This window comes from Lissotriton helveticus, chromosome 12, assembly GCF_964261635.1.
Source record: "Lissotriton helveticus chromosome 12, aLisHel1.1, whole genome shotgun sequence".
NCBI lineage: Eukaryota > Metazoa > Chordata > Amphibia > Caudata > Salamandridae > Lissotriton > Lissotriton helveticus.
In genome coordinates, this window is record NC_136073.1 from 150,478,845 (window position 1) to 150,493,193 (window position 14,349).

A 14,349-nucleotide genomic window follows, 5' to 3' on the forward strand; every position below is an offset into this window, starting at 1 on the left:
GTACCCAATCGGATAGGAAGGAACTGTGTCAGGCATTTATTGTAAGTATCCTTTGGTCTCGGATTACACAAGTGGTTGGGTTCAGATCTCCAATTGGAGGAAGATGGTATTCAACACTCAGGGGACCTGCATTGTGAAAAATCTGCCACCAGGTGTCATGCTTTCAATTGATCAATAATGGATCAGGAGCGTGGTTAATAATGTGAGATTTGTGACTGAGGATTGGTATGGTATATTTGTGGAGATATTGTGGCACTTTGACCCAGTAGTCTGTGTGTTTGACTGTGCAGTAAAACTTGGATATGAGCCTGAATTCCACTAGAAGCCAATAAAAAACGTTTATGGACAGCTTCATAATGTCTTCACCAGTAGCAGTTAGTGCCAGATGAGAGTGGTGGGGCAGGGGAAGGGTGGAGGGGAGGTGGGGTCAGGGGGGTGTGCGACGATCAACAAAAAAAACGTACCTTCTACCTGCAGCCTGCTCCATTGCTGTGTAAAGCTCTTCTTGTGGCTCTACTGAAGGCAAAGGCTCCCAGACTCCCCTGTGGCCAATCGTGAAGCTGCTCTCATGCATAAGATCAGCTTCAGGATTGGCCTGAATGCTGATGATTTGTGCTCCCAGGGAGACCGGGAGCCAGTACTTTCTGTCGCCAACCGTGCAATGCAGCTGAGTTTGAGAAAGCTTCAGTGCATATGACAGTTTGGACAAAACTCTGGGAAGCAAAATAAAACGATAATAAACATGTGTTTATTATCGGTTTTTTTGTTTGTTTTTTTACACTGCTGGCAGGGGGGCAACATTGCCCCGCCATAGCGAGGATCCGGCCCTGGTCTTCATGTTTGCTGAAGTTCATGAACAGCCTAACTTCCCAGTTCTGTAGCCTGGAAAAGGTTTCTCAGAGGGGCTAGAAACTGATGCTGCAATAGTCACATGAGCTATGTCCAGCTCTTCTTAACTACATGTAATGCTCAGTTTAGAGTGCTGGAAAACTGAAATATGGGGCTCTGCAGATTGATAACCCTGACCAATATGTTGGTTATGGATTGGAAAGATGAAGAGTGGAGGAGAGAGTAAGAGGAACTCATTTTCAGAGTCAAAAGCATTCTCCTGATCCTAGCATTCTGCCATCTTCCTTGAACAAGCTTAGAAAACTAAAGCATGAAAACTTTCTAGGAGGGAACTGAACCACAACGGGGCCTTGAACGATTTTTAATGTGTTACTTTTTAATTATTTCCTTCTTTGCCTGCGACAAATTAACCTCACTTGTATCAGTTCTTCATTTCATGTATTTGCTAGACAACTTATTCCAAGGCTAGGGTTTTTATGTGAAATTTTCCTTTTCTTCTTTTAAAGACTTTACTAAACGTCAATATTTTCTTTTTTTGAGCAGCTTTCCTGCCCTCTGCAGAAAATCTCAATCCGCTCCTCCTAAAGCAGAGGGAGAATGAGCTGAAAGAGAGACGAGAGGCCTACAAGTGAGTTATTCTATGTTATCTGAATAACATAGCACTAAAACCTTAGCAACCGAAATACAACAAACTTAACTCTAATTTTGTATTTTATAGCTGCTATTTGTTTTACTGCTAGCGCATCCTACTTTACAGCACTTCGATGATGAAAATTTACAAAAATAAATCCGATAGGGGGGTGGTGGCAGTTAGAATAATTCGTTCCTGCACAGATATGACAGTTTATATAGCTGTGGCAAAATTCTTGGGTTGGGCGTGGTCTATAAGAAGTAGAAGGCTAACAGATTAATATGTATTCATGGTGCCAAATTAAAAATCCCTTACCCAATGTACAATAATTTGATCTTAAACTTGCAATGGATTTATGATTTTAAATGTAAATATGTATAATTTTACCTAAACTTTTTAAATGTAAATATGTATAATTTTACCTAAACTTGTATTTATATGTACAGTTTGCTTTTATGAAATCGTCGCATAAAGCTTGGTTGACTTAAATCCATTGACATAAGTATTTTATACCGAGTACATAAATACACATACAAAGTATCACTTATGGGAAGTTTTTTTTTAGGTGGGGAGGGCATTTTCTTCAGAGTCAACAATGATAGCTGTGGTTTCTCCCACTGGTGATCTGATTCCCTGTACAAGAAACACGGATATGTGTGTGTTAGAACTGGGATTTCTGGTTGGCTAAGGATTGAGCCAAAGCCAGGCAGAAACCACCATTCTAGTCAGGGCAAGAGAGTCACACGCCAAGATAACCCCTGCTCACCCCCTTGGTAGCTTGGCACGAGCAGACAGGCTTATCCCGGAGGCAATGTGTAAAGCATTTGGCAACGCTCACAGCAACAACATCCCAGGCCCTCCACAAAAGGAACTCCACACATGGTTATATAAAAATAACTTTTGTATTCTAAAAACACATCAGATAGTAATGACACAATATACATTGGGCCAACTGGCAAAGGCAATATTCACGAGGAATTATTGACACAGGACAGGGATACGTGGGCCACTGTCAGAATCATCACTTAGAAATAGCACTTAGAGTAACTGTAACACCAAATAACAATTTTAGACCACAACCAGTAATCAATGGTAAAAGGTAGGTACACACTACGCAATACTAATAACCATAGGCATAGATCACGCAGGGACACATAAACTCACTAGTATAAACTATACTAGGCTAAACAACCTCCTAAGTATGAAAACACATTTAGAGGTATCACAGGCATACAGGCATTGCACATTACGCATAAATCACATTAGGCCTTACCAGCATAAATACCATAGGCAATCTCTTCGCAAGTCTAAACACATTAGACCCTACCTCCTAAGAATAACTCACATTTAGGAGCGTAAATCACACAGTGAAAACATCTTAATAGCATAAACCTACATAGGTAAAACAACCTCATAATCATAAACCACAGTTTAGAGGTATAAAACACAGGGTGCGCCAAACCTACTATAGGCAATACATTTCCTAGCACCACATCACTCTAGCCCATAAATCACATTAGGCAATTATCATCACATACACAGCGGAAAATCACATTGCGCGAAAATAAAATCACATTAGGTCCTTGCGCCCTATCCATGTACCAGCCCCCCTGGCCAACTGGCCATCTCAAGAAGGGGACTCAAATGCCCTGTGTCCAGAATGACAGGGCGCACTGCCAACGCAGTGCCAGTCAGGGGTGCGCCACCGGCGCAAGCCTAAATGTTGCAGCTGCCCACTACTTGCTAGGCAGGTGAGGACAACAACAGGGCCTAAATGTTGCAGCTGGCACTAAGTGCTGCGCAGCTGTAGAAGGCCTGGCACCTCTGTGCCACTTCTGTCCCTCTCAGGGACTCTCTCTCCATTGGCGCCTAAACTGTGCAGCTTCCCACTACTTGCTGGGCAGCTGTGGATGGAAAACTGCGGCATGGGCCCTCACTGGCCCTTAGAAACAAAAATGCGCCTGTCGCTGGAGCCACCTAGGCTCTGAACTACTAATAGGCCAAACGTTGGAGCCCTCTAGGCTCTGAAAGGTCAAATATTCCCCACCGGGGGTATCACTGACCCCTGAGGACCCCACTGGGCCCTTTAAGTTATGTTATGTTAATTGAATTTTTTGAGCGCACAGCTGCCCCAGCAAAGGGGCGTCCCGGCGCTATATCTGAGAAGGTAACATAGCTAACAACACAGAAAAAGTGGGGGGTAATTAATAAGGCAAAGGAAAAAAATAAGTTTTAACAGCTTTCCTGAAGGACAAAAGGTCTTCTAAAGACCGAATGTAGAGAGGGAGTACGTTCCACAATTTGGAGGCCAGAACCGTAAATGATCGGCCACCCAGTCTACATCTTTGGAAACGAGGAACAAGTGCCAAATTTTGGCCGGCAGAACGAAGGCTGCGCGAAGGGGTGTACAAGGTCAAAAGGTGCTGAAGGATGGCAGGAGTGTCAGTTTTAAGAATTTTAAAAGCAAAGCAAAGGGTTTTAAACTCTATGAGTCTAATTACAGGCAGCCAATGTAATTTGTAGATTGTACTACGGGCTGAGCAGAAGCGCGGCAAGCCCACTAGGGTCCTGGCTGCCGCATTCTGAACCCGTTGGAGTCGCAGGATTTCCGCCTGATTGGCGCCCACGAACAGAGAGCTCGCGTAATCGAGCCTTGATAATACGCTGGCTTGTATTACCATCTGGCGGGTGGGGGCATCGAAAAATTTGAGGATAGGCCTCAAACCGCGCAGAATGCCAAAGCACATGGATGCCACCTTTTTGGTATGGAACGAAAACGTCAGCTTGGAGTCCAACCATACGCCAAGGTTTTTCAGTTCTGAAATAGGTTTTGGGGGAGGTCCCAACTCTTTAGGCCACCAACTAGCACCCCACAGATCAGGATGTTTCCCCAGTACCATCACCTCAGTTTTGAGGGCGTTGAGTTGTAAACAGTTGGCGGTAAGCCAACTAGCAACAGCTCTCAAACCATCCGCAAAGTTAGATGCCAGTTGGTCGGAGCCCCCATCAAGAGCCACCGCCAAGTAAATATGTCCCCAAGCACTAGCGCCTACAATAAGGCCAGGGGATAGCCACACAGGCTATTTAAACAACAATGCCCCCTGTCGTTGGGGCGGCCCGCTCGCGAGTGGGGGCCGCCCAGGTGCCGACAATGCACCGCGAAATGGCCCCAGGGGTGAGAATTGGCGCTCAAACTAAACTTGCCCCCATAGAGCCACACAGGGCTCTGGGAATAATCAGGCCCAACACTAGGGCCATGCAGGCTCTTAGAAGTTATCAAGAAAACGTTGGGGCGGCCTGCTGCCATCCGGGGCCGCCCTAAATGCCACCTGTCTCATTCACCAACAGTAGCCCCTACGGAGCCCCCAGCCAGTTTCACTCACTGGGCTGCTCTCTTCTAGCGGGGGCTCCTCTTGTGGCTGAACTCCCCTGGACTCCTGGGAGCCCCGCGCTGCAGTACTCTTCGCCCGGGCCCCCTCCTGGGACCCGGGGCTTTTCTCTACTCCGGCACCATCTCCTCAACGCGCTGGAGCCCGCTGGGCTCTCCCACAGCCATGGGAGCCCCGCATGGGCAGGCTCCAGCATCTTCACCAGGATGGGTTCTCTTCAATCAGGCCCCCTCCTGGGACTCGGGGCTTCATGGGCACGCGCAGGGATCTCACCGGGACACAGGAGCCCTGCCTGGCAGACGCCGACCTCCTCCCTCCTCCACAAGTGCGGCACACGGGGCTCCCTCCTTGCAACGGGAGCCCCACAGGATCCATGGCCGGACTTCGGGGTCGTCTTCCCCCGGCCGGGGAAGGCGGAAGTGACGCCTCCGGGGTCCCACCCATGTCCCTCTCAACTGTGCCTGACTTCCTGGTCGCGCTGTAGCGGCCAGGAGCAGGCTCTTTCCTCAGGAAAACCGCAGGGTGGGCACCCGCCCTGAATTTAAAATATAAACACAGGCATGACGCAGGGTGGGCACCTGCACTGCAAATATCCCATAATAGGCGGCCATGGCGCGGGTGGGCACCCGCTAGGAATGAGAATCAAGTGGCCTTCAGGCAGGCTGCAAGGGAGGCGCCAGGGGCCACAAGGAAAGCGCTCTGCCACAAAAATGAAGCGCCACTTCAGCAGGCCACAGCCCCAGCGCTCCCAAGGAAGAAAGCAGCGCAAAACTAGGGGCATCCAAAGAAACGAAGCCAGCACTCCCAAAGGTGATGGGGCAGACCCAAAGTCTCACCCAGGTCCAGGAAACAATCCAGTAAAAAATACAGGGTCCAAAGAAAAGGTCCTGGAGGCAAGGTGGAGCAAGCAGCTCCCAACAAGGAAAGTCCTCCAGCATCCAGGGGCTGGGCAGGGCCCAGGGAGGCAAGCCTTCCTCTGGGCCCCAGCAGCAGCACGCCCCTGGTAGTTTCAAGTTAGAAAAACAAGAACCTTTTCATGGGGTCACAGCTCCCTTTTATACAGCAAAATCCTTTGTCTAGAAGGGTGCAGGCAATGGGAGAACCAGCTACAACTGGTTATGGGGAACTCCTGAGCACTTTGTTTTGCTCTGCCCCTCTCTCCCTTTCACTGCCCAGGCTAGGGACATCAGACACACCACAGGTGGTGGAGCCAGCATTGTGGAGGGAAGGCCCAGCCCTATTCAGGTCCCAGGTGCAACCCCTCCCTGCCATCAACATGCTTATCTCTCCATTCACCACCGGGGCAGACCCATCCTGACTCCTGGGGCCAGGAACACCAGCCAGCTCCAGTGAATCATAGGCCTGCACATTCACTGCACAGACACACCAACTTCTAGAAGTGGCACTTCCACACTAGACACATTAAAGCCGCACACATCATCGCGCAGCATTCAATCTCACGAGTTAGCACATACTAAACTCGACCCTGCACTCCCAACACATCAGAAACTACCATGGTCACACATATTCCCCATGCATTCCATGGGAGGGCAGGTCACTCTCACCACACACACAGAGAGCGCACGCACTTTACACTGGACCACAGTGAAAAAGTGCGCAGAGACCTAAAATCACCAACACCAGGTTACAGAAACAGGCTAGGCAAAAGCAAAAAGTTTCGGGGTGAACCTGCCAAAAGGGCAAGGTCCAACAGTGTGGTTAGGGCAAATTCTTGTTTTAAAGAAAGTGCGGTTTAGCTTGCATAGTCAGAACACTTGTGGTTTAGACTGCAGTGTTCCAACATTTTCCCATAACATAACCTGTTATTGCGATAGTTGAAAAAAGATCTATTCAGTCAGCCATATCAGAAATGTATATGGAATTCCAATGACTATTTCATCTTTCCTGCATTTGTTTGAATTTTAAGTAGTAGTTATTTTGAGAAGTGGGGAGTAAATGGCTTAAAATGGATTACAAAATATACACCAGCTGTAGGAGTGTAGGATCCTTCTGCATGTGTATCCCAACTTTTTGCCTGGTGCTAAGCTGGTTTTTGACTAGTCGGATTGGGATCCTGCTAATTAGGAAGCCAGTCTATCTTCTTTCTCCTTAAACTGTTGCGATACGTACCTAGGTACACTCCTGATTGGATACTGGGGTACCCTTGTCAGTCCATAGTATATGGTACCCATGTACCCAGGGCATGGGTACCCCAGAGGCATCCCGTGGGCTGCAGCATGTATTATGCCACCCATAAGAGATCATGAAAAATGGAACTACAGGTCTGCCACTGCAGGCTGTGTAAGTTGGTGCTTGCACCAATTACTAAAGAAATATGTTTACTATATTTAAGGGTCACTGCGCTTAAAACCTATAAATCACCCCTCTAGCAGGCCTTTACAATCCTGAGGGCAAGGTACTTGGTTTGAAGTGAGTGGGTGCTCCTGCATAAGCAGGATTCCCCTGCAGCCAACGGAGTCCAATCTCCCGGGTTGTCAGTGAAGCAGCTATATACTAATATAGAGGGGCATTACATGACTGCGTAATGAACATCTCAAAAACAGCTGGAACAAACCCTATTGTGTTTGATGTCAAACATGTTGAAATGATGCCCCCACAGCGGCAAACAGTGTGAGAGGTATGATTCCACCCACCAGTAAGGCCCTTTGTGGGGCTCTCAGTGTTCCCGGTACCAGCCTTTTAGCTCCGGACAACACAAAATGGTTGGTGCCAACCAGTGACACATTTCTGCCCTCCTGCTGCTGAGCCAAGCTTGAGCAGGGGAAGGCAGGACAATAGTCATCCTGTCCGAGGGTAGTGTGCCCACCTCCCAGACAGGATTTAGTGCATTAGGACTGGGTGGGTGCGCTTATCAGGGCCTAGAAATATGCAGGAGGGGCACATTTGGTGTACCTGTGCATAGTCCAGTTCAAACCAGTCCTGGGAGCCATTGGTTCTCGCTCTGGTGCAAAACTGGACAAAGGACATGGGAGTAACCATCCCCCTGTCCAGACCCTCCCCTGAATCTTTCCAACCCTCTCCCGTGGGTACTTAAGGGTTTACCTGGCTGTAGAACCTTAGATTCATCATGGACAAGATTCAGAATTGAAACCACTGCATTTCTACTGCCTGGGCAATATGGCCTTTGCTGGACTTCGTTTGGGACTGACTTCGTCTCTCTTCCAGTCTCCTGCATTATCTGTGCCTTTGCATCCTCCAGGAACCTTCCAAGGACTGTGAAACATCATGGACAATAAAAGCAATCTCCCTGAGTTCGCAGGCACTGCAACAAATACAACCAGTTTACGGATCCCAAGCTCTTCCAAACTCCTTGGGCTCTGCAACTCATGTGGTTGTTTTGTTCAGCACCTGAGGCCTACTCTGAACTATGACCAAGTTTGAGGCCAGCAGCTTGAGTGGGGGTTGCTATAACCAAACTCCTGGGTACCGTGTCACCTTTGCAGTTGCAAAGGCTTGTTGACATCTTTGCAAGAAGATCTTAGGGCTCCAAGTAGCCCCAACCCCAAGCACCTCCTGTGACCAGAATCTTTGGCCACACCACATTGTGTGCATCGTAGCCTGCCTCTTTTGATGAGATGCTTGAGGTCCTCTCACAACTCCTGTGCCGTTGGCCTGTGGGTCCATTTGAGGGTCACCTTTGATTTCCTTGGGCTCCTCTGATTGCTTGGGCCTGCCTTGATTCCCCTACCTGTGGTGAGTCTCCTGGACCTTGCTGGTTCGAACCGAACACTTACTTGACCTCCTATGAAGATGGCCTTTGCCAACGCTCGTTGGTGCTCCCGCCGAATACCGACCCCTCAACATTCACCATACTTCATGGGACAGCTCATATCCAGCTCTTGGTCAGCTTCAGCATTGCCTGGTCCTCGCAGCTGTAGAGTCAAGGTCACCGTCATCTATCCTGAAGCACCTGATATCGGTGGGCATTTGTCTACTGAGCCCCTGGTTACTCTTCAGTGGCCCAGGCTCTGTCCCCTCTGATTTACGGTACTCTTCAACAAGAATCCACGTTTGGGTTCCTATGGACACTTTCTCCTCTTCCAGCAGGAGCATTTCCCTGAAGTCCTCCATTGGATTTGACGGCGGTTTCCGACACCATTTCACACCTATGCACCCGGCTTCCCTGGAATAGGGAACTTGGGTACTTTGGTATCCATGGGTGGGGTTGCTCTCCAACCTTCTGTCTTCCACAGGGTTTCTTCAGGGTCCACTGGGAAGGGTCACTAATCTTTAAAATTCCAACAGCAGCATGCACATAGACTTGTACAGAGCATGGGGTGGTGTCCCTATCTACTCACCTTGGGTGGTTGTTTGGGGTCCCATCAATTCTACATCCTCTCAACATTGTCCTGTCTCGAGTTGTGTTTCTTATACCACTTTCTTAATATATGGTTTGGCCCCCCCCCCCCGGGGCCTGCTGTGTATTAGTGCTTTTTACTGTGATTTCTTTGCTAAAGTATTGTGTGCTTTATGTCTATCTCTGTGTGGGAGATAAAGTAACGTACTAGATATTGTTATATAATAAATACATCTTTTACAATTTTCCTTGTGGTTCTCTTTTAGTTTAATCTATACTATAAGATTACATTCTGGTAAAACAAGCTGCTTTACACTCTTTCAAGACGAAGCCTGGCGGGGGCAATCCGCCCGACATCATCTCCTGAATTCCCCCCGCCATATTAGTATGGCGGGGGGACCTCGGCGGACGGAAAGACCGTCCGCCGCTTTTCCGCCCCGGTCGCCTTGCGACCGGGGCAGAAAAGGAATAATTTGGTGGCGGTGTCTATCAGACACCGACAGCCATAATATGATGGGCATTTTACAATGCTTTACCTGTGGTACCCACCTGCATTTGCATATACAATGCGGTAGGCACCGCACGGTGCCTGCCACATTGTGTATGCAAATGCATAGATGCGTTTATGGCATTGTGGCGGGCAGTGCAGAGAGCACCGCCCGCCACAATGTTATAAATGCAGGATGCGGCCACCACTGTGGCGGCCGCATCCTAATAACACTCACGGGAGCCCCGCCCTTATGGCCCGAGTCCCGGTAGGATGGCGGGCGGACTAAGTCTGCCCGTCATCATAATGACCCCCTAAGCCTGAAGGCTGCTCTCCACAGCTACCACTTTGATAGATTTCTAAGGTTGTCTGAGACCTCTTAAATCACCATAAGGGTTTTCTGGACTGGTGCAAGGTGCCCACTTACATTGGTGGACATCATATACTAAGCCAGCTTCTCACACCAGCTAACAGGTTACATTGGTATACAGACAAAATATCGAGTAGAAAATATCGAATTGCGCACATATCGACTTCAAAATGTAGAAAGGACAAAATATTGAATGGACACAATATAGTCATCAAAAATATCGTTTTTAAGGTAAGTAATGTAATATCGAATTTTAAAAATATAGAAAGTCAAAATATCGAAGTATATAATATAGGTTTTTAAAATTATCGAATTTTTAACCATATCGAATTTTCTATAGTGTTTTTTATATTAGTATATGTGTAAAAAGTGTGTATTTATGTTATAATTTATTTTAATTAATGAATTGTATGTTATTTAATTTTTGCGTAATTTAATTCTGTAGCGGTTGTGGGTTTATAGGGGAATAGTGTGGGAAGTAATTTAATTATAATTAATTAAATATGTAAATTCATTTATTGGTATTTATTTTGAATTAATTGTTAATTAAGTTTTATTTGGTAATTAATTATTTGTTAATTTGTAATTAATTTTTATGAATAGGTAACTAATTGTAATAATTAATTTTAATGTGTATTTTTTTGGATTATTTATTATATTATATTAAATTGGTAATTACTTGTAATTAATTTTTTATAGATATTTTTAAATAATATATGAAGTATTTACTTTCCCTACTGTTGCACTCACTGGAGTGGGTATAGTAATTTTTACCCCTATGCTATCCAACGCTTTCCCTACTGTTGCACTCTCTGAAGTGGGAATAGTAATTTTTACCCCTTCGCTATCCAACGCTTTCCCTACTTTTGCAATCACTGGAGAGGGAATAGTAATTTTTAACCCCACGCTATCCATCGCTTTCCCTACTGCTGCACTCTTTGGAGTGGGAATAGTAATTTTTACCCCTATGCTATCCAACGCTTTCCCTACTGTTGCACTCTCTGGAGTGGGAATAGTAATTTTTACCGCTACGCTATCCAACGCTTTCCCTACTGTTGCACTCATTGGAGTGGGAAAAGTAATTTTTACCCCTACGCTATCCAACGCTTTCCCTACTGTTGCACTCTTTGGAGTGAGAATAGTAATTTTTACCCCTACGCAATCCAACGCTTTCCCTACTCTTGAACTCTCTGGAGTGGGAATAGTAATTTTTACCGCTACGCTATCCAGCGCTTTCCCTACTGTTGCACTCATTGGAGTGGGAATAGTAATATTTACCCCTACGCTATCCAACGCTTTCCCTACTGCTGCACTCTTTGGAGTGGGAATAGTTATTTTTACCCCTACGCTATCCAACGCTTTCCCTACTGTTGCACTCTCTGGAGTGGGAATAGTAATTTTTACCGCTACGCTATCCAACGCTTTCCCTACTGTTGCACTCATTGGAGTGGGAAAAGTAATTTTTACCCCTACGCTATCCAACGCTTTCCCTACTGTTGCACCCACTGGAGTGGGAATAGTAATTTTTACCCCTACGCTATCCTACAGTAAAAATATTGTGTTGTTTTAATTAATATCATGTGAATATATATATTTATGTTTTAAAAAATAATATATATTTTTTAGCTTAAATTATTTTATAATTTTAAGGTTACTAAAGTATTTTTAAGTATGTTTTAGTGAATTATTTTTAATATTTCATTTATTTGAAATCACTTTTAAGACATTTACAAAAATTTGATATTTTGACTAACTATATTATTGTTAAACGATTGTTTTGATTTGATATTTTTGTACTTACCTGTTTGTAGATAGGACTTCGATATTTTTGTAGTCGATATTTTAAATGCCTATATTTTTGTATTCAATATTATGTCAGTTATCCATTACATTATAGGTGCAAAGAGCCAGTTTTCAACAGTATACCTGCTTGTCGTTTGTGCCTGATGCAGAACATTAACCTGCACACAATTTACATAATTGTTAGACCTGACAGCCGTGGCTCGGTACTCCCCCAGAAATTTTACCTTCAACCCTTGTTTTTACTGAATTTGTTGGCATTAGAACCTTGTGCACTTCACCCCTGCTAACCAGTAGAAAAGTGTCTTCGATCTTTCTGTACAGCATGGTTCAATTAGCCTATACCTGATTGGTACAATTCATTTACTTGTAAGTCACCACTATATGGTACCACAGGCATCTAAAGTCACTAAATTAAATGCTACTAGTGGGTTGCAGCCACCCTGTAACATAGCTGGTGAAATGTGTATCAGACCTGCCACTGTAGCCTGTAGTGCAGTTTTGAACTGGTATTTCAACCTGGTAAAATACCCTTTTTGCCAGGCCTAAGATGTTCTTTTCAATACTCATAAGTCACCTTAATGTAGCGCCTACAGATTCATAGGCCAGAGTGAATGATATTTTAGAAGAAGTAGGACATGTGAGTTTACATTTTACATATCCTGACTATGAAACACCTCTAAACTTGTGTTCACTGCTGTAACCCTATCCCTTTCATAGACTGGGTTACCTTATTACAGTTAGTAAGTTATAACTTCAGGTTGTGACCAGATAGACATATGCTGTTTATAATCTGATGAATTGTAATGATAAATCCTCTTTAGTGGTAAAGTCAGATTTTAAGGTGCTATTCTGAAAAATCCACTTTTACAAAGTTGCCATTTTTCCTCCTAAACCAAAGGTGCCTTTTTACCAGTGCCACATAACTGTGAAGTTTAAACACAATAGAGCCACCCAATAATCCCATGAGGACTGGGTATCATTAATAACAAAAATACAAAACGTCCGCCAAGGAATTGTTTACAAATACTTATACTTTACAATCAGTCACAACAGTGATTATAAATTAACCAATGCAAGGGAATTAGCACAAATGCCACAAAAAATATATATTTTTAATTTTGTGCTATTTTTTATTATTTTTTATAGATGCAACATGGCAACATAGATACTCCTAGAATTCCAAACTTAATTAACAGTAGTATATAACACCTTTTGCTTTTTGTATGGGGGATCAAAATACCATACATAACAGAACTTTCATATTATAATACATAAACTTCAAGGTCACAAAAGATTCATGTATGAGCAAAACGATGTTGGGCGTCGACGTTTCGGTCCACCGTCGGTCTATACAATCCACAGGACCATCATCAGGACGAAAAAGTTGCACATATATATCTAAAAATAAATATATCTCATATAAATATGGACATCGGTACATTCGCCCTGTCTCCACATATCAGCACTCCCATAGCTTGTAGCATTGCTGCCCAATAATACATAACAAGGTTGGGAACCGCCCAGCCCCCCCCGATCTCGGGGAAGATACATCCACAGAAACCTGCTGCACACCCTCTCTGCCTTAAGCAAGCTATTTTGAGAAAATAACAACGGAATAGTTCTAAACAAATATACAAATTTTGGGAGGACTATCATTTTGAGGACACTACAGCGACCATATAAGGATAAGTGTAAATTGTCAAGTCTCTCTAATTTAGTGTTGACTACTTCTATCGTTGGAAGGATATTCAAGTCCGGCATCCTATCAACTGTGGAGCTTATCCGCACTCCTAAGTACGTAGCTTCAGAAACAACAGGAGCGTCTGATATAGGCATATCGGGAGTCTGAACCACCTGCGTTTTTGAAACATTAAGCTGATACCCCGACACTGCTCCAAACTGTTTAGCTAGTTCCTTTAGTGCAGGGAATGCAGAAGGGACATCAGATGTTAACACAACTATATCGTCTGCATAGGCTAACAGCTTCTGGGAGATATCACCAGCCCTAATTGGAGCTATAGCCTGATGTGCCATGATTTTAGAGAGAAACGGGTCTATATATAAGGCGAACAGCAGGGGTGAACAGGGACACCCCTGCCGTGTGCCCTTAGTAATAGGAAAAAAGACAGTCTGCTGCCCAGAGATACGCAATTGGGCCCTTGGAAAAAGATACATAGCAGAGACTGCTTGTACAAACTCATCTGGAAAACCCTTCCATCTAAGCACCGCCCACAAAAAACCCCAGGAGACCCTGTCGAACCGCCTTCTTGGCGTCCAACAGGATCAACCCGAGGGGAGATTTCGTGACATGGACCCATTCTAACAATGCTATGGAACGCCTGACATGATCCGCTGTGTCCCTGCCTGGAATAAATCCATGCTGATGTATGGAAACCAATGGAGTGATCACTTGCGCAAGTCGACAAGCCAAGATTTTAGAATAAACTTTCGAGTCGCAATTGATTAGAGATATCGGCCTGAATGATGATGGGAGCAGCTCTG

General features: G+C 45.0%; 1 protein-coding gene across 1 annotated transcript in view; it reads left to right on the plus strand.

The window, feature by feature from the left end:
• LOC144798609 (hydroperoxide isomerase ALOXE3-like) overlaps positions 1-14,349 on the plus strand; it is a 413,185-nt gene that overhangs the window by 61,849 nt on the left and 336,987 nt on the right. The window contains exon 3 of the mRNA XM_078669567.1: positions 1,393-1,477. Within this exon, the coding sequence (XP_078525693.1) occupies positions 1,393-1,477 (85 nt within the window). The remainder of the gene's footprint in view (positions 1-1,392; positions 1,478-14,349) is intronic.